The 21,908-nt window shown below is 37.3% G+C and overlaps 2 protein-coding genes across 2 annotated transcripts in view; one reads left to right on the top strand and one right to left on the bottom strand.

The window, feature by feature from the left end:
* LOC114340291 (uncharacterized) overlaps positions 1-21,908 on the bottom strand; it is a 903,606-nt gene that overhangs the window by 593,211 nt on the left and 288,487 nt on the right. The gene's annotated exons all lie outside the window — the stretch shown is intronic.
* LOC126878874 (uncharacterized) lies at positions 8,738-11,738 on the top strand. Its single transcript, XM_050641774.1, has 4 exons — positions 8,738-8,906; positions 9,510-9,736; positions 10,006-10,729; positions 11,009-11,738. The coding sequence occupies exons 1-3, from the start codon at positions 8,761-8,763 to the stop codon at positions 10,095-10,097; spliced, it is 465 nt and encodes a 154-aa protein (XP_050497731.1). The 5' UTR covers positions 8,738-8,760; the 3' UTR covers positions 10,098-10,729; positions 11,009-11,738.

The following is a 21,908-nucleotide window of genomic DNA, read 5'->3' on the forward strand; positions in this document are numbered from 1 at the left end:
CGCCAATTGTAACGTATGATTATTCTGTTTGAATGGGGTAGCTTAATCAATGACTAAAGTTTTACAGAAATAGGCTAGCTGGAAATTGAAGAGACTAAACAGTAGGGCTCAGGGAAGGATCAGGCCGTATTTGCATGCCCTAGTAAGACGGTACCTACTGAAATACTTGAATGATAAAGAAAATAAATTAATATAAGGAGTAATGACAAGAAGAGAACTATTGACCAAGAAGATATTCAGAAGTAGTGTTGAGCGCCAGGGAAGAATTGAATAAATTCTTCTCCACGTGACCTATATTGCTGTACCTAACTAATACTATTAATAGATACTATTAAAATGATAGGATAATAAAACATATAAGTATGTACAACCACATTTAATAAAAAAAAATACCTATAAACCCTATATACAATTTTATACACTAGCTAAATATCCGACGTACTATGGTAGTACACTCCTGTCGATAATGCAGGTTTTACAGTATGAAAAAACTAATATATGTAATGAATTTATTCTACTAAGGAAGTGATTTGATCTAAATATGCATGTACAAACTAATTATTACTGTAGAATACAAGATTGGCTGACAATCCCGTATCTGATCGGAAGTGACAACCTGACAATATCTGGTGAATGGAATAAATATTATTGAGTAGGAAATAAACCCTTCGATAGTGTGCACAGTATCGTCCCAGATAGTTTACAATCCTGAGATTATTTTAAATACCTGATACAATCATGAAAATGAAATATAAAATTCGTTGACAAAAAAAAATTATTGAATATTATAAAGATAATAGGATTTAAGAAGGTGAATTTATATTATTATTAAGGTTATGTATTTGAGTTATTGAAAAAAAATTGAAAATTGAAAACTATTATTTAAAAGGATTGAAAATTCAAATTTTATTATAAAAACCTGGCGTTTCTACAAAAGTAGGCCTGTGGCTTCTCCAAAATCCTGGTGAGGTTGATGATGAGAGAGCCAGGTACGTATCCTCCGATCTTCCCAATCCTCGGGAGGTAAGGAACAGCAACACAGAGTATTGACTAGGAGGTACTTGCTAGTGTCGATAGAACTTAGTGTCTATTCCAGAAACGAGAAAAAAAAAACATCCAAAACTCTTCCAATCCAAACCCAAAATAATACCAAAATGATTGTTTATTCCATAAATAAATGAAGCATCCAAATGTGACTTAAATTTTGTTATAGTCTCCCTCCAGTGGCTAAAAGAACAGAAAACCTTCTATTAGCTGGTTTTCCTTAAGTATCTAAGAAACAGGGCCTCTATAAAAAGGTGTTTCACCTTATCAGAACTTGACAGAGAAAAAACTACGGAAAAAGTGAGGTTTGATGTATATGTTTTCATTGACCTTGATTCTTCTTGACTGGAAAAAGCCTTTTTAAACGAATATAAGGAAGTATTTGGACAAAAAAAAATGTGGATCTTGTAATCAAAGATTACTATATGGAGTTAAATACATGATAGAATGAAAATTATCATTGATTTTCAATTTATTTGAGAGTGAAAATGTAGTTCTAAGAATATTTTTTCCTGTGAGTGTATATTAGAAGTATTGAAAAAGTGATCATTAAAGAATAGCAATGCTTTTCATATGATCTAAATATGGTATTAAAAATAATTTAGATGGTTATTTTTTCTTAGCATGAAAAAGAAATGGCAAACCATAGTTAAGTGATATTTTTTTTCATACATACCCATTGTTTTCTTCAAAAAATATTGGAACCAAAAACTCTTCACAACCCCAAACAAAAAAATAAAAACTTCCTCCAACGTAAATTAATCTTCTTATAACTTATTTCAACCAAAAGGTAAATTCTTACAATGGCCACCGGAGGACTTCTTGATCGGACAAGAACGAAAATTCAAGTGAAGTGCCAGCCGCTATGGCCGATATTACATACACCCCTGCCGGATATCGTCATTGCCAACTGCTAGACTCTAATCTACCAGATATTACCAACTTTATCGTCTATCAACTGCAACCTCTAATACGAGTGCTTGTAAAGTTGGTTGCATACCTAGTTCCCATCGGAATAACATTTTAGTAACGATAGTAGTAACTCATCGTTACACTACCTACCATGAAAGTTAGATTGGGTCGTTTTCTTGGGCCTTTTAAAATGACAATTTCTGTTTTATGTGTAGCCAATTCGAGATCTTGTTCCCTCATCCAGTCATATACTTTCCTACAACTTTTATTCACTATATCTTCTAAGTCCCAGTTCGTTTCAGTCTGAATCAGTAGCGCTAGATCATCTGCATATGCAATAGCTTTGACTTTACTTCCATAGGTAATTTCCAGAACCCCGTTATACAGAACATTCCATAATGTTGGTCCCAGTACGGATCCTTGCGGTACTCCTGCTGTGGTTTGCAGGTCTTTAGGCTTCGCCACCTGGACATACCTTTCATTAAGGTAGTTCTTGATTATATTTACTAAATATTCTGACACTCTTGACTTTTCCTGAGCTTTGACGATGTGACCCCAATTGGCGGAATTAAATGCATTTTTCACATCAAACATCACGAGAACGGCCCATCTTTTTCTCGTCTCTTTGACCGTGTCAGTTATTGCCTTTACCGCATCTATTGTGGATCTGGATCTTCTAAATCCGTACTGTCTATCCGAGATACTTCTGTTTCTTTGCAGATCCTCCTCCAGACGATTCTTTATTAGATATTCATAGAATTTTCCCAAGCAATCCAACAGGCAGATTGGCCTGTATGAGTTGGCTATATCGGGGTCTTTCCCCGGTTTCAAAATAAGCGTTAATCTGGCCTGTTTAATCTGGTCGGGGAACTCTTGCCTATGGAGGAGATTATTGAAAATCCTCCTGATTATTTCAGGATATTTTTCTATGATGATCTTAATCGCTTCTGGAGGTACACCATCTGGACCAGCTGCTTTACCTACTTTTATATTACTTGCTGCTACTGCTATTTCCTCCGCCGAGAAGTCGTCGGGTTGAACAGTAATGTTGACTTGGGCGAATGTTTGACGGGGCTTTGTGGGAAAAAGTATGTTCGCTATTTCATTCCTTTTTTGTGAGCAGAGGCTGTACGGGGTTTCTGACCTCAAAGTTTTTATTGCGATTCTGTATGCTTCTCCCCATACATCATTTTCTAGCGCTGTGCATAGATCTTGCCAACAATTTCGCTTAGCCCTTTTGATTTCTCTGCCCAGTTCTTTCTTAGAACGCTTGTAATCGTCGATATTTTGCTGGGTCCTATACCTCTGTGCTGTTCGTCTACACCTAAAACATTCGGCTCTTTTAGACTGAATCTCGTCGTTCCACCAGTATGGGACTGTGTACGTAATATTCTCACGCGTTCTACTAAGAGTATGTGCGTTGACAATGGTCCGTCGGAAGCTTTGAAAGTCAGTAGTATCATCTTCTTGTAGATTGCTTATTTCAGTCTTAAAGCGTTCTATGTTGAAGGTAATTCTTTTCCTTCCTATCTTCATGACCTTAGTTCCAGTTTCGAAGACGATGTATCTATGATGCGTGTAGAGGTTGTCCTCCAACACATCCCAACCCATCAACTTCCTGGCATAATTTCTACTTGCAAGGGTAACATCAATATGACTTCGTGTTTCGCCTCTAACAAACGTCGGTTTGCCATTATTGAGCACTACTAGGTCTTCTGAAAGTATCCAATCGTTCCACATCTCCCCTCTGTTGTCGTTTTTAGGAGACCCCCATATGATCGATTTGGCGTTTATATCCCCAGCCACAATAAAGTCTCTGTATTGTTGAGACGTTTGTATGATGCTTTCGACATGTTGTTGGTAGCGCTCCCTAGTTATGTTAGGGGAGATATAGCAGGCGATGATTGCCAAGTTATCTATTTTGATCATTACATGACCCTCCTTTTTTACGATTTTGCTGATGCACACGTTCTTGTTAACGGGGTATATGGCCACATCAACTTTCAGGTCGGCAATCCAGCCTTGGTTCTTAGTCATGTTTTTATTTGGCTCGGGGACAACCAGTAAATCAGCTCCAATTTCGAGGGCTTTAGTATAAATCATATGGTGTGCCATTTTGGCCCTCCCGATGTTCACCTGGAGTATTTTAAGTCTTTTTTTTGCTAGCGAAGCCATTGCAGATAATTACCCTTGTCTTAGTTTAAGGTTAAAGTTGAAGTTGTCGGTGGAGAGTATTGTCTTATACTAGACCGACTATATCTGACAAGGGCGGTGCTACTTCCGCAGCATCACCCAGTTCTTGATTCTGGGTCGCGGTGTTTGTGGGGCTGGACGACGATGTGGAAGGTTCCATTTCCACGTCTACTCCGACATTGGGCATATCAGCGAGGGAGACGGTTTTCATATAATCAGTTACGGATATTTCAGATTTATTGCCCGGCATCGGGATATCTTGTTTTTTAAGTTTTGGCTTTTCGGCCTGTCTGGCCATCCTCAGGGCATCTCTGAATTTAGGACAGGCCATACTGCCACATCTGTGCGCCTCATCGCACAAGACGCATCTTGCCGCAGCCCGACAGGACTCTGTATCGTGCCCGGGTGCCCCGCAGCCATAGCAAGTACCGGTCCTATCGGGGCCGGCACACGCATACCGAGCGTGGTCGAAGGCCCAGCATCTATTGCACCTGGGGACTCGGATACGTTTCTCAACCTGGCATCGGACGATGCCCACCTTTACTGTCTCTCTCTGGAGAATAGAATCGGCCGCCTGTTTGGTGAGGATGACTGTAGCCGCTAGGGTGTTACCCCTAAATGGCCTCATCTCGTTGATTCTATTCGGTTCTTGCCATCGACCAGTGTAAACCTCGAGTGCTTCTTTAAGCTCCTCTTTACTAGTGTCCTCCGACATGCCTTTTACATGGACGGTTACCGTCTTATTTTCTTCACCAAGCTGAAGGGTGCGTAACCCGCTACCTTTGTTGGTCAGGGCGTCTCTAATCTGTTTTAGGGCGGCCTGGTCCTTATCCATTGTGATAAGGAGCTTACCGTCCTTGGTGCTACGCAGCGTCCTGATTGACTCTGTGGCTCCCGTGGTCTTAACTGCCGTTTTGACCGAGCTTAATAAATCTTTGTATGATGTGTCTTTTTTGGACACAATCATACCATATGTGGGGCGGTCCTTCCTCGTTGCAGTGGTATAGATGTTTATTGTGACCTTGGTATTTCGGAATATCACCTCACACATTTTCTGGAGCCCGACCACCGTAATAAAACTAAGGTGGTGCAGCGCAACTACCGCTTCCGGGCCAACTTCCTCTCGGATCTGTTCCAGGCGCTCCCATAGAACCCGCTCGTCCAATGTAAGATTAACCCTTATAACCTTGCGTACCAATCCCGCCGATGCCTTAGACCTTACTGATGTTCTGCTCTCTAGGACATCAAAGTCGTTTTCGATATCTGCCAGCTCTGGGAACCTATCCCTATAGAGTCTTTGAATGCTCCCCTCCATTGTTGTATCCATCGGTTCGACGAAGACAACCTTGTTATATTCATCAGTCGTAGTTACCGGATTTCCCACTACTATCTTGGTTCTCTGATATACGCTGTTTGCCCAATCTTGCTCTGTTACCCTCTTCCAATCATCAAAAGTGATGATTTCGTCAAGGGAACTTACAAACTGTTTGACGCCGAAACCGTGCCAAGGTTCTGTTTGAGTGCTAAACTCCCGAGTTGCAGGTCTGTCACTACAGGAGCAAACCGTCCTCTCGGGGGTAGTTTGTGTTACTGCGCACTTCATAAGCTGCGCGGTAGAGTCAGAATGTGGATCAGTTTGAACGTCCGCGTCTATCAGCATTATATCGGTTTCCTCAAGCCGCCTTTTGTCTATCCATGTTTTTAGTGACTCATTTTTCATATTATTTGTGTTCTTCTGTAACGCGAGTACGGCTTCCTTAATTGATTTATGAGTGTTTGGCACCTCTGTAACTAACCTACAGAGGTCCCGAGTCAATTTTTCCTGCATCATTAGGCATTCCGTAAATATAAAATATTCCGGACACTCCCTCTTCTTATATACCTTATCCTCAATATCCGGGGTACTAAACTTGCGTTTAGCCCCCATCAATTGCGAAGGCTCAAGTCTGTAACAAAAATCAGTGAGTGAGTTCAGTCTCGCTCTACCTGTTTTGCCTAGGTCTGCTCTTCCCGCTTTTCCGGGCGGGTCGCCCCCGGTTCTTTTACTTGTAGTAGATTTAGACATATCATTCCCACGAGTAGCTAGGGAAGTAGAAGTCGGCTACCGCAGGGCCCCGCATGCGGCAGTAAGGCTACGTACAATGGGGTGTCGCCAGCTCCCCAAGGGAACCGTTCAGGACCGCGTTTCGTGCGGCCATCCAGTCATCGGCACGGTGTCCCACACTTTGACTTCCGGATTTTTTACTGCTGGTTTACTCCATCAGATTTAGGACCAGGTTGTCTCCTGTGGGAGTAGGTGTCTAGGGACATACTGTGGGAGTGGAGGTTGGGGTGAGCAATATGGGAAGGGGTAGGGGGAGTGGGTCATGCTGATTGTACTCGGAGTTTTTTGGGTAGAAAATGTCCTTTGATTTTTGTCAAAGGTTATCGTATTAGTTTACACAATTTCATTGCTTATAAACAAATATGGTGAGGGATTCCCTCATAGCGCGTGTAATGGCGGGTTAATAACATTGATATTGGGACCGTCCAAGTTCGGCAAAGCGACACCTATTTCTACGCTCTGCAACTTTATTCGCACTTTTAATTATATTGGCCAATTATATTAGTCCCTGTTACTGGATAATTGTCAAGGCCATAGCCCAAAAAAATAATAAGAAGAAAAAATAAGATTCAGGTTATGTTATTAAAACGTAAACAATTGTATGTAGTAAATAAAATTAGTTATTAAAATGCAGTACTGCAAGCAAAATACAATTAATTAAATTTACCTTTATATAATAATTGCATACATCATATCAATATTGTGGGGCAACATATAATTTTTCTTCTTCAATGACAGTAGATATGAAATGTACGTCAATTTGACAATTTCAATTGACGATATGAATTATTTAAGAAAGTTGCAATATTTCTCCGCTATTCGCGCACGATCGTTTCACGTATCCCTTCCAAGTACTTGCATACCGCGAATAACAAATTTTGCTTATAATTTGTCCCTCTATCGATGTATGGTATTATTTTTAATAAAATAATTTTCACCCCCGAGAAGGGGTGGCATCCACCCCAGGGTAAAAGCGCAAGTTGGCATCATGTCACCTTTGTTCCTTGAGGTATCCTCTAATTACTCACCAATTTTCATGCAAATCGATGGAGGTTCAACGAGATCGGAGGTGAAAACCTTCAGTGACTCCACTACAAGATTATTACCGCATAACACTTTTATGATTTTAATAAATCTTGTTTAAGCTTGTCCAATTCTCACTCCTATTTCTTTTGTATAGTCGTTATTCTCATTAAGAATCATAACAAGGTATGTGTATCTTTAGCTTTTGCTGCTGGTTCCTCACTCCCTTTTGTTGACAATATAAACTCGGACAAACATAAGTTTGGGAATATGATACAAAACTCGATGATGCGCAGTGGTTCTTGTTTACTAGCGTTACCATGGAAACGGCCAGTTTGCTGATCGCCAGTGTCGTAGTCAAGGTTGCCAGGTCTGGTGAAAATTCACCAGATTTGGTGATTTTGTAACCCATTTGGTGATATGGTGAAAACTTTTTTAAAAAGCTTAATATCTGGTGATTTTTTGACCTTATCTACATATTAGAAATTTATTTTAAAATTTAAAAAGTACGATTATATTATTTAAGTTTGTTATTCGTTATTAAGAATTGCCTAATATTCATATCATACAAAAAGTCTACTTTTAATTTGTAATATAAAATGATCCGCCTCTGTGGTGTTCAACCGGGGATTTCCCGAAGTTTACGCTATTCTTGCACGTTTCATGCACTTCCAATAATTTATGTCTTGGTTTTATAAACAAACCATTCAATCAACATATCAATTTTCAATTTATCAGTTTTATCTTTCTTGTGTCGGCTGTAGAGTTGTAAGTGATTACTGTTTTTATAGTTTTGTCATGTTTTGTGTTCGTTTGATCATCTTTAAAATCTCAAAGGTAGGTAGGTGTATTACTAACTATTTTTTCAGTTTTTATTTATATTAAAAGTTTGGTAGCATGAGCAAAAATTACTAGTTGTTTTAACAAAAAGTTTGGTTGAAACAAGGTGGTCTGCCAGGTCAAGTTTATGACATAAAAAGTTTTAAATAGTAAATAATCTACATTGTCGGGATTTTCAGTAACTTTCATAAAAATGAACACCTACATTTTACATTATATTTTACAAAAAAATCGTTACATTTTTTTCAAAAAAAATTTTGTAAGTAATAAACCAACCCTTCACATTACCGTTCTCGAATGGTTACGCGTATGCGCATGCGCAATAACGTATAATTATGCGCAGTAACACATTTTTCGTTACTGCGCATACTCCTAACAATCTGGTGATTTTTAGCAAAATCTGGCAACTTTTTAAGCGACTGTCTGGTGATTTTTAGTTTTTTGACCTGGCAACATTGGTCGTAGTTAGAAGTGCATTACGTATCGCAGAGAGTGTTTAACTTAGTATTGGTTTGATCGTGTTGGATATTTTATTAATAGTTTTTAGCTTAGTGTTTGGTATATTAGTAGTAGTAGTTAGTGTATTATTAAGACATTTAGTGTATCTCTAGTGCGTTAAGTTAAGTCATTAGTTTTTTAACAATATGCGTCCTAAAAAAATAGGAATCAAAGGGCTGGGATTGAATAGCCAAGCAAAGGCAATCAGTTATAATGTTACTACATTTATGGAACAAGAGGCAGCACATTTCAAAACAACCGAAAACCTGTTAATACCTTTAAGTAAATTGACGTAAGTATTGTTAATGACATTTTATTTTCTTGATATTAAAGTTACTATTATTCTTATTTTCTTATTATAATTGTATTTATGAAGTTTCATCAGATTATTCTTCTTCTTCTTATTTAGCCCATTTCTATCCACCTTTGGACATAGGCTTTCCCCAAATCTTTCCATATCTGTCTGTCCTTGGCTGCGCTTCTCCAGTGAGTTCCTGTAGCTGCGTCCACGGTCTCCTGTTTTGTATTTGAGCATTCCATCTTTTATCTTCCTGTCTCGCATTGTGGCCTGCAAATCTCCACTTTAAACCTGAATATGCTCAGTTACATTTTTTACGTTTATTTTCTCTCTTATCCATTTGTTTGGTTTTCTGTCTTGAAGTCCCAACATGGAATAAAACATGAATTAATACAATAGATATTTTCTGTGAGTCCTTTCTATTTTGTTTATGTTGGCCTTTGTTAATGTCCATGTTTATGAGCCATACGTCCTAACAGGAAGGATGCTCTGATCAAATACACACGTTTTTAGGCACTGTTTCTTCTTTCACGCCAATCTTTTGCAATTTTTTTCGCAATATTTTTGTTTAGTAACATTTAACATTGGTAATTGTAGGGATAGGATTCTAGCAGCGACGGGTATAAGCAAAAACACCTTAACCAAAATAAGAAAAGAAGGTAGAGACGTAAATAAAAATGGAGCGACTAGTTTATCTTTTAAAAGTCCAAAAAGAAAACGTTGTCGTTCCAAAAAAATTGAATTGAGCAGTGGACAAGTGAAAACCATCAAAAATATTATATACGACTTCTACACCATCGAGAAAAGATCCCCTACAATTAATGGTAAATAGTTTAAAAGTTAAAAAATTATTAGTTAATGGGAAATTGTGATACCTATATTTTTTATGGTAAATAAAATAGAGTAAGTAAAATTATAAAACAATTGTTTGTACCCGTTTAGAACGAAATAAAAGCTTTTTCGTAAACACACTGATATAGATACATTTTTAACAAAAATGGTAGATAGATACAATTCTTTTACAATTTTATTTACTTAAAGTATAAAAGAAGATTTACTTTCCAAATATTTTAACGATTTCTATTTATTTAAGGTATCTATCAAAAACTAAAGAACAAACAAATGGAATTTCCAGGGTCAAAGGAAACATTAAGGAAAACGATAATTGAATTAGGCTTTAGGTAACATAGTAAAAGTAATTATTCAGCTTAAAAAATAAAATTGTATAATGGATAATGTATTTCAAATTGATATTTTGTTTGCATCGTTTTAGTTCAACTTTCTACAATTTACAGTTATGAAGAATGTTTTTTCAAAAGTACCAAGTATTTATAATCGATAATTTGTTTAGATTTCGATTTCCGAAAAACTGTAAACAAAAAATAAATCTCTCCAAGGTTACATACGATTCTACATAATTTTTATTTTTCTCAAATGAATTGTTCTCACGTCTGTATGTTTTAATACATTTAAAATTTAAACCATCATACTTTTGAAGATATTTTTCAAATTATCTCGAACAAATTACAGGTGGAGAAAAACCGAAGATGATAGGAGTGTCCTAATGGAAAGTTATGACATTCGTTGAAAACGAACAGAGTATTTAAAGCAGCTGATTAAATTTCGATCTGAGGGTAGAAACATAATTTATACTGATGAAACTTATATACACAGCAGCCATACTCCACCATATTACTGGGGAGATCAAAGTGGAAAAACGTTCAAGAAACCAATTTCTAAGGGCAAAAGGCTGATTATTGTTCATGCTGGAGGAGAGACTGGATTTGTACCTAACGCTCTGTTAATTTTTAAATCAGGTACATGTTTATAATTAAAAAGTTAATTTTAATAACAATAACAATTATGTAAGCCATAATTACTTTTATAATTAAGTTTCATAATAAACCAAATTCTACTGTTAAAAAATTTCACAAAAGGCTGTCTATGAAACTAATAACAAGGCAAAGGTCGTTCGGCAAAAAGCTTTTGATAACGGAACATTTAGTAAAGATAATAATATACAATTATTATTGTAATTCGCCGAGAAATTCTCTAAAAAAATTTGTACAATAATTTCATGATATTTTTGCTTTCAGGATCCAAGAGTGGTGACTATCATGACGATATGAACCACCTTAATTTTATGAAGTGGGTCAGAAGTCAGCTCTTACCCAACTTACCCAAAAATTCGGTCCTGGTAGTTGACAATGCATCCTACCATAATGTAACAATGGAAAAAAATGTGACGTCTGCCAGCCGTAAGGATATTATGGTAAAGTGGTTACAGGAAAAAAGCATCCTTTTTCCAGTAAACGTAACCAAGCCGGAATTGTACAAAATTATAAAAGTCCATAAACCACGTTTTCCACCTGTTTATGTATTAGATCATGAGCTTGAACAACACGGGCACAAAGTACTTCGCTTGCCTCCCTATCATCCGGAGTTAAACCATATAGAAAAAATATGGGCTTTGGTAAAAGGTAGGGTGGCCAGTCATAATACAACATGCAACATAAACGATGTTGAAAATATAACGAAAAAAAAATTTTCAGAAGTGTTAATACAAAAATGGGCTAGCATATGTAAACACGTAAACAAATATGAAGACACCCTAATAAAAAAAGAGCATTTGTTAGACGCTACGCTGGAAAACCTAAAATTTTTTATTAATACTGGTTGGTTCATCAGAAGAAAGCTTTTCTGAGGATGAGGACAGTGATTCAAATTCCGGAATAGATATCTTAGAACCATCCGAAGAATCGTAATTAAAACTTTGTTTAGAATCATTGTTTAGAAAATAAATACATTAGAATTAGTACAAATAAACACTTGTTTAATTTTTTTTACAGTTGAAATCCTTCCTTCCTTCCTTCCTGATAATGTTATTAAATAATTGTAAGTATTGAGGAATTTGTCATATATTAAAGTACTCCTAATATTTTGCTCATTATTTTATCAAATGCAACTGATTATAAGCTTCATAATTATTAAAAACTATGAAAATAAAAAGAAACAAATTCATTCTTCGCTTTAATTAAATATAATTTAGGTACTATTATAATTTACTTATAAAAATTTATTTCAAATCTGCCTGTTTTCGTCCGCCACTGGTAGAAATGGTTTGCTTGTCTGCGCGAAACGCTACGTCGCAATCCCAAACTTATGTTTGTCCGACTCTAACAAATTTGTAACATTTTCAGACAAGTTATGCAGACACACTGTATAACTAAACCTAAAATATTGAAAATTGTGTCTGTCAAACCTACTTTTAACTTAATTTTAACGAAATCAGCAATTTATCATCTATTCACAATAATGTTACATTTTTAAGACATTTTCTAGTTTTCCCTATCCATGCATGATTATGGAGGGATGTCTCCCTAAGCGAATATCCCTAAGTAACTGATTATGACAAACTTTATAAAGGCCTTACTGTAATCGATTAAAAGAATATGTTCTCAAACTGTTTTCTTGTGGCCTGAAGTTAAACATTTTAGACTAAGCCGGTATAGGTAAAATTTGCTAATAATCATTTTAGGCACGATAAGAGCCTACAACTTTAATAGTAGAACCTAAAACACAACGTATAAACACTGTGCCGTCACTTTTTAGTGGCAGATGCGTCTACAGTGGCGCATCAAACTTTCCACTTATGGACGGGATAAATAAATTAAAAGGTACCCTCCCTCACTTCCAGAATTTTATTTTTTTAAGTCCTATGTGATTAAAAATAAGACTCAGCGTAATTTTAACCCATCATTTCCTTTCCCTTCCCCCTCCATCAAAAACGTGATTTTTTGTTTTTATTTATTTAGGGGGGATGCAATCAGTTTTACAATTTAAAAAAAATTCACACACATAGTTGAGGTCTTTTAAAAAACATGTCTATTTCTTTAGACCCGTAGGTCGAGTGTATGTAGGTACACAACACAAATATTTTTTATTTTTTTTAGAAAAAAGCGTTTAACTTTTTTTTGGGATTGTTGCAGGTCTATTTTTTTAATCTTGTTTATATTATGAAACACTATATTTATAATTTTTATCAGATTTTTCCGTAATGTTCGCCACCTTCAAAAATCCAAAAAACTGTTTTTATGTTTAGAAAACTATTTAGAAAAACAAAAACTGGTACATTTATTTATATTCCAGAGATATCGATTTCATTAATTTCGAATTTCTAGTACCGGTCATATGCGTCCGTTTTGGGTAGGTAAGTCAACGGTTATTTGATCGCATAACTTTTTTGTCTTTAATTTTTAAGAATTTTTGACACTTACTTACTTACTTAAGCCGTTGTATCTTACGGTGTCGAGGTAAGTGGAGAAATGAGACGTCTCCATGCCTTTCGGTCGGTAGCTAGTCTTTCTGCTTCTCTCCACCCAATATTTCTTTTTCCGCAAGCCTTTCCAATATTTGCATTCCACGTTCTTGCTGGCCTGCCTCTTCGTCGTTTGTTGTCAGATGCCGCTTTCCATACTCTCTTTACAGTTCTGCCTTCACTCATTCTCGCCATATGTCCGAACCATGATAACTGTTTCGTTTCAAGTCTGTCTAAGGTCCTTCCAACACCACACCTTTCACGTATGTCTTCATTTCTTATACGATCACGTCTGGTCACCCCGGATACCGCACGTAAATATCGCATTTCGCATGCTTCAATTTTACTACGGATGTTGTCGTTCACTGTCCACGTTTCACTACCGTAGAGTAGCACCGGCTCGTATACGGTTTGAAATACTTTCATTTTTGTTTTCAGGCTTACTTCTTTCTTCCTAATAAAACTTTTATTTAGTGCATAGTATAATTTTGTTGCACTCATTACCCTGCTGTTTATTTCTGGTTCTATATTTCTTTGCCCATTCATTGTTGATCCTAGATACTTGAAGTCCTCAACTTGTGTAATGGTCTCATTATTCAACTTAACATTTATATTTTCTTGTGTTTTCGATATTACTAAAGCTTCTGTTTTTTCAATATTTATTTTCATCCCAAATTTCTTAAAGGCTTCATTCCAAACATTCACATTCACTTGCAAGTCTTTTTCTGATTTTGCCACAATTACCAGGTCATCGGCATATATCAACTCTGACGCGTAAACTTGTTGAAGTTTATACACCCCAACCCTAGTTCTTTTTACCTTACCCCTGCATTCTTTTGCAATTTCGTCCATTAGAGTGATAAATAACAAAGGACTCAGAACACCACCTTGTCTTACACCTGTCCTTGTGTAGAATTCTAGAGATGAGCAATTGTTCGTTCTTACATTATTACGTGTACATTTATACAGGGTGTAACGAAAATACAGGTCATAAATTAAATCACATATTATGAGACCAAAAATAGTTCGAATGAACCTAATTTACCTTAGTACAAATATGCACATAAAAAAAGTTACAGTCCTTTGAAGTTACAAAATGAAAATCGATTTTTTCGAATATATCGAAAACTATTAGAGATTTTTTATTGAAAATGGACATGTGGCATTCTTATGGCAGGAACATTTTAAAAAATAATTATAGTGAAATTGGTGCACCCCATAAAAATTTGATGGGGGTTTTGTTCCCTTAAACCCCTAACCTAATAAAATTTTACGTATTTTTTGTTGCAATTAATGTTAAGCTTGAATCACCAATAACTCACAAATTAAAGCAATTAGGTATAGGGAATACTTATAAAATAAAAAAGTACCATGAAATATCATTTCATTGCAATACTAAAATACAGGGTGTTCCATTTAAGAAAACTCAGAAAATATTCATTCCGAGTTTCGACCAACCCTGTATACTAAAATTTCAAAATTAGCTATACTAATGATTTTTAACAATAGTAGACTATATTAAAAATCACTTGAACGTAAGCACAGTTTATAATGTCAAACTTTTACAATTCTACAGGGTGTGAATGTTGCTACGAAATTAATAAAAAAACGTAAATATCTTTTAAAATACCCTGTATAATATTACAAAACCTCATCTTTTAAGAAAGAAGATATTGAGGAGAATCCAAAAATGTAAAAATATACAGGGTATCCCATTTAAAAAAACGACGGTATAAGCAACTTCCGGTATAACCGGAAGTTGCAAAGAGATAAAAATATTTTCATTTATTAGATCATCCTTCAAAACCCCTTCATTCCAATTTTCATGATTCTGTTGTCTTTAGTTCTCGAGATATTTCTAATAGGCCAGTTATCTGCCTTACCCTATATAGTTAAAACACTTATGTTTATCGCCTTTTTTGTGCAATGGTAGAATAGTTGCAAGCGTCCAATCTCTAGGTATGCATCCGGTACGCCAACAGCTCCTTATGATCTTCCATAGTAATTGTAATCCTTCTCCTTCCATATATTTAATTAGCTCAGCCTTAATATTATCGTGTCCTGCAGCCTTGCCATTTTTTTAATTTTAAAATTGCTTCCCGGTATTCTTCGTATGTTATGTCATCATCATCTTGTTGTTCATTTAAATTGTACTCCTCCCTGTCATTCTCTATTTCGTTGTTGTCTCCCATTAATAACTCCATAAAATGTTCTCGCCATCTTTCGGTAATCTCTTCATTTTTTAATAATATGTTACCATCTTTGTCCTCTAAACCTGTTACTCCGTTTGATTTATTTTGTCTTAGATTTTTTAAAGTCCATAAAGCAACTTCGCATTACCCTTACTATCACTTTCCATTTTATTTCCAAATTCTTCCCATTGACGATTCTTAGCTTCTTTAATTTTATTTTTAACCAGTATTCTCTGTTCCTTATATTCTTGATAATTACTTTCACTTTTATTGCTTATATACTTTTTCCACAATTTTTTCTTCTTCGAAACTTCCAATTTTGTCATTATTCCACCAAGCTGTACCTTTCAGATAGCTTCCTTTCGTTACACCACATACTTTACTCCCGGTTGCATACACCAGCTCCTTAAAAATATTCCATAATATTTCTATATGCTCCTCATTTTTCCAATTTGTTTTTCGTATTTCTTCATTTAATTTACGACAGTATTCTTTCCTAATATTTTCAGACTGAAGTTTGTATACTTTAATACTTGGTTGTTCGTAGCGATTTTCTTCATTTTTATTATTAAATGTCTGTTCTCTCCTTGTCTTTACTTTAGTTTCAACGAGAATTTTTGACACTAAATTATTAAATAATGAGATAATCTAGTAGGTACTAAAAGTTACTCTTGCTTTAAGTTCGTAAAATATACCGTTTTTTTTTAATTTTAATTTTTTTTTTTAAATTCAAGAAACGAAAAATTTTCAAATCGACTTTTCTAGAAAACGGTGTGTTCTACCGACTTAAAGCAAGAGTACCTTTTAGTACTAGAAAACCTCAAAATTTAATAATCCAGTATCAAAAATGCACATGATCTCGCCGAGGCGGCCGCCTCGGTGAAGAATATCGATGTGCTGGTGACGGAGGAGCCAAACTCAACAGCGGCTAAGAAAAGAGGATGGTTTGTGGATACGTCTGGAAGGGCCGCTGTACGAATCTACAATAGAAAGATACGAGTGTATGAAATTAAACCGAAAGAAGGATACGTGATCGTCCGGATGGAGAAGATGCAGCTGGTCTGCTGTTATGTTTCTCCAAACATAACAGTGGGTGAGTATGAGAGGAAGATGGACGAGATCATGCAGGAAGCTGGGAACACAGGAGGAGAATGCGTAGTGCTGGGAGACTTTAATGCAAAAGCAGCGGAGTGGGGATCTCCTATCACCGACACTCGCGGCAGGATACTGACCGACTGGGTGGGTACTCTGGATCTGGTAGTACTGAACACAGGTCTGGCGCCTACGTTTGTTAGGAGAGGTACAGGCACGTACATCGACGTGACTACGGCGATACAAGGAATAGCGGCGAAAGCAAGAGGCTGGAATGTTTTACCAGACTACACCGGAACGGAGCATCAGTACATCGGATTCTCGATAGTCGGGGCGGGAACTACTAACGCAGTCCGCGCGTCTGGTACGTCAGGAGGCGGATGCGGGTCAATCACCGACAGTCGAAAACCTGGAGAGGGTAATTAAAGAAGCGATGGATGGAAGCAGGAGGGGTCGCCGAGATGTAAACAAGATGCCCTACCTACTGGTGGAATGCGGACATCGAGACACAAAGAAATGAATGTATAGTCATGATAAGAAGGCTAACGAGAGCAACGGGCAGAGCAGGAGTCGATCCTGATGTCATCGAGGAGATCGAGGAGGAGTACCGCGTACGGAAGAGGGAACTCTACAGGAAATTCGTAGAGAAAAAAGAAGGCACTGGAGAGAACTATGTGAAAAACTGGATGAGGACGTCTGGGATCAGGGATACAGGATCGCCATTAAAAAGTTCCATGCATACCCCTCGTATGAAATGCCTATGGATAATAAGCTCGAGGTAACACGAGAGCTCTTTCCCGCGGGCAGGTGGCATGGTGTACGGAAAGAGAGGAAGCTGAGCGGGCTGTACCCTTTACCATAGATGAACTTATCGAGGCATTGGGCGCACTCAAGACGCGTAGGTCCCCCGGTCTGGATCAGATATCATCTGAGGCGGTGAGATGTCTAGGACAGGCGGAGCCCGCGTGGCTTCTGGAGCACATGAATGCACTGCTGAAAGCACAGACCTTTCCTGAGCCTTGGAGGACATCGAAGTTGGTACTGCTTCCCAAAGCTGGGGAAAAGTATCGACCCATCTGCCTCTTCCGTGCGTCGGTAAGCTGTATGAAAGAATGCTGCGGGGACGTATCGATGGCATGATTGAGAGGTCGGGAGAAGCACTTCTGTAAAGGGAGAAGCACGATTGATGCAATCGTGAGTGTACACGACGCAATAGAGGGGATAAACACCGTTGGGCGGCCCTGTTGTTGTTCGATGTTAGGAATGCATTCAATACGCTGCAGTGGAACGAGGTAATGTAGGCAATGGAGGAGAGAGAATGTCCTGGATACCTGATAAACGTGGTAGCGGAATATCTGTCTGAAAGAAGAATTACGGTGGAGAAAGGCACGATCGTGGATGTGACGGCAGGTGTTCCCCAGGAATCTGTCTTGGGCCCGACGCTATGGAATCTAGCATATGACGGGATTCTGAAATGTGAATATGGGAGGGTACGGCTCCCTTCGCATTCGCAGACGATCTCGCTGTGCTGGTAGTGGCGCGGGACGAGCCAGATCTTAAATACCGGGTACGGAAAGCAGGCGGCGTCGTGAAGAAATGGATGACACAGCACGGACTGAAACTCGTGGCAGAGAAGACCGAAGCCATTATTCTGAAGGGGAAAAGGAACAGGCAAAGTGTAGAGCTACAATGTGCAGGAGCGTGTCTAATACCCAAGAAACACGTAAAGTACCTAAGAGTGACGTTGCACCAGAATGGAAAAAAGGGGGAGCACGTGCAGGTGGTGACCCGGAAGACTGCAAACAGTGCGGCTGCGTTGGGGAGGGTGATGCCCAACATTGGAGGACCCAAATCCGAAAGGAGGAGTGTCTTGCACGGTGTTGTGCAGTCGATCGTCTTCTATGCGGCACCAGTCTGGAGTGAAGCGGTAGGGATACGGACCTACAGGGGGCTCATTACACGAGTGGACAGAACAAGTCTGCTGCGAGTGGCATGCGCCTACAGGACTGTGTCTGCCACAGCCTTGTGGGCCATCACTGGGTGTGTTCCGCTGCATGTGTTGGTAGTAGAAAGAAAAGAACTGCATGAGAGAAGAGACCTGGAGCTCACTATGGCCGAGAGAAGACAGGAAAGAGAAAGGTCAATTGAAAGATGGCAGCAAGGATGGAACAACATGGAGCATGTGGCAAAGTGGACAAAGATGTTGCTCCCTAACTTAAAAGATTGGATGGACTGTGGTCATAGGCGACTGGACTATTTCCTGACGCACGTGCTCACAGGACACGGGTGTTTTATCTCTCTCTAGGTTTGGAAAGGCTGACACTGATGAATGTCTATACTGCAGATACCCGGACACTGTTACACATACGATGCTAAAGTGCAACAGATGTATAACAGATAGAAATAGAATGGAAAGAGAGACAGGTGTGAATTTTGTGGCAGTGCGAGAAATGATTGAGAGAATGATTGAAAATAAAACTGGTTGGACTAGCATACACAACTATATCCGTGTAGTGATCAAGAAGAAAGAAGAGGAGGAAAACAGCTGTACCAACGATAGGGGTGAGGGGGAAATATATTGTGAGTAGAAGGCAGAGGGAATAAGTTTTGACGAGAGGCAAATAGGTGAGATATATTACATGAGACAGATTGTGGGAAAGAAGCTCTAATAAAAAAAAAACAACAAAAAGCCCAATGTTGGGACCAAAAAAAAGGGGGAACGGGGAAAATGAAGGGCCTCCTTGCTTACAGTCTGTGGATAAATGAAGGTAAAGTGCTTCGGAAACGATGTCGACCTTGCAGCGGCCATTCCGCTTTCGGAGCGCTGGATGACATAGGAGGGTCTCGGTCTGGTTTAGCAAGTAGGCATTCGGCGTAGCCTCGGCGACGAGAGAGCGTTTTAAAGTACCTCGGGAACTATCGCTGGTACTACGAAGAATGAATCCTGCACTAAGGTCAGTCAGGCGGCGTTCTGGACTGAGGTGTCTTTTGAAGATTCCAGACCCCCCCTCTTTAAAGATGAAAAAAAAGTATCAAAAATGCTTAAAAGTTAAAGACAAAAAAGTTATGCGATAAAATATCCGTTGACCCACCGAAAATGGACGCCTATGACTGGTACTACACATTTACAATGGACGGAGTCGATTTATCTCTGGAAGATAAATATGTGTACCAATTTTCGTTTTGCTAACTAGACGCGTTCTGGAGGTATTTAAGAAAAACTAATTACAAGACGCTCCTTAGGAAGCATTTTCGGACTAGGTGAATTTGGTTAAATTGTCTTAAAATTATCTAAGGAATCTCCCGTATTCGTGTCGGTAGAGTTTCTGGACACCCTGTGTAATTATTATTATGTTCCACATAATAGACACCGTCTCAGTAATCTTTTATGTTGAATGTTTTGTATTATCATAATGCTGTTGCCTTTTCTACGTTATTTACTATTCTTTATTGGTTACATCTATTGTTTATTAAATATTCTCTGCACATCTGGTAGATGGGCTAATTGACCATTTCTGTAACTAATAAGTTATTATATTATATTAATATGTCAATTACAACGTCAAGATAAAATATATTTTTAAAGTATTGACAATTCAGTTCTGAGAACAATCCTCAGTGTTTACCAAAATATGTCAAATAAATTAAACACGAGTAAATTGCAGCTGCAATTATTTTCACATCGACATTTTCAAATCGACCCACTTAAAAATTTGTGATGAATCGTATTTCCTAAACCTGTTGGCCGATTAAAGTAATTTTTTGAACATGTTATAGCCTGATTCTTTAACAATACCACTGTAATAATATTGTTGCTAAACAGATAAATTTTCATTGTATACCGGGTGTACCAATCAAACTATGTTTTTTCTCAAAGTTCGCATCACCCTGTTCAATATTCTAGCATTTATAAAATACTGAAATTAAAACCCAACTATAGCCTCAGGTTTTCTTAACATTCTGTTTTTTGATTCATTCGTTTATGTTGGATAATAAAAAAGTTAGATACTTTAACAACTAGACATGTTCTTCATCAATACACGGTATTTCTAAATAAGTGCGACAAACTTTAAGGGGTAATTCTGCATGAAAAAATAATGACAGTTGGCTTTATAAACGTATGTCCGCAAATGTTTCGTTTCCGAGATACGGGATGTTGAATTTTTTCTTACAAACTGATGATTTATTTATTGCTTTAAAACCAGTTGAGATATGCAAATCAAATTTGGTAGGTTGTAAGAGATAGTTATTGCGGATTATTTGACATAAAATTGAGAATTTAATACTCACCATGGGCGTACATGCGGGTAATATGATAGGTCATATTACCCGTATTCGCGCCTATGGTGAATATTAAATTCTTAATTTTATGTCAAAAAATCCGCAATAACTATCTCTTAAAACCTACCAAATTTCATTTGCATATCTCAACTGGTTTTATAGTAATAAATAAATCGTCAGCTGCAATTATTTTCACATTTAAATGGATTTACGTCAAATATATACATATTATTAAATAAAAAATCAAATAGACATGTAACATAAAATATAATAAACTTACGTGCATAGAAATCGGCCCACTTAAAAACTTGGTCATTTTTTATGAATCGTATTTCCTAAACCTGTTGGCCGATTAAAGTAATTTTTTGAACATGTTATAGCCTGATTCTTTAACAATACCACTGTAATAATATTGTTGCTAAACAGGTAAATTTTCATTGTATACCGGGTGTACCAATCAAACTATGTTTTTTTCTCAAAGTTCGCATCACCCTGTGCAATATTCTAGCATTTATAAAATACTGAAATTAAAACCCAACTATAGCCTCAGATTTTCTTAACATTCTGTTTTTTGATTCATTCGTTTATGTTAGATAATAAAAAAGTTAGATACTTTAACAACTAGACATGTTCTTCATCAATACACGGTATTTCTAAATAAGTGCGACAAACTTTAAGGGGTAATTCTGCATGAAAAAATAATGACAGTTGGCTTTATAAACGTATGTCCGCAAATGTTTCGTTTTTGAGATACGGGATGTTGAATTTTTTCTTACAAACTGATGATTTATTTATTGCTTTAAAACCAGTTGAGATATGCAAATAAAATTTGGTAGGTTGTAAGAGATAGTTATTTCGGATTATTTGACATAAAATTGAGAAATTAATATTCACCATGGGCGTACATGCGGGTAATATGATAGGTCATATTACCCGTCTCGAACTGGTGACATTACTATTATTGTTGTTAGGTATTGTTTGGGTTTGTTTTAGATTGGTATTGGAGTTAGGTTGAATTTTGATAGTGTGCATTCTTTTTTTAATTAGAGGGTTGTAAAATTCTGGTGGATAATTATTGTTTTCTAAAATATTTTAAACTTTTTTCAGATTTTC

Source organism: Diabrotica virgifera, chromosome 1 (assembly GCF_917563875.1).
Source record: "Diabrotica virgifera virgifera chromosome 1, PGI_DIABVI_V3a".
NCBI classification, from domain to species: domain Eukaryota; kingdom Metazoa; phylum Arthropoda; class Insecta; order Coleoptera; family Chrysomelidae; genus Diabrotica; species Diabrotica virgifera.

What these genes read in the sequence shown, in the direction of transcription:
- LOC126878874 (XM_050641774.1), top strand. Translation starts at nt 8,761, where the DNA reads ATGCGTCCTAAAAAAATAGGAATCAAAGGGCTGGGATTGAATAGCCAA. An exon ending in ATACCTTTAAGTAAATTGAC is followed by an intron (nt 8,907 to 9,509) that starts GTAAGTATTGTT and finishes TGGTAATTGTAG; the next exon opens with GGATAGGATTCTAGCAGCGA. An exon ending in AAGATCCCCTACAATTAATG is followed by an intron (nt 9,737 to 10,005) that starts GTAAATAGTTTA and finishes TATTTATTTAAG; the next exon opens with GTATCTATCAAAAACTAAAG.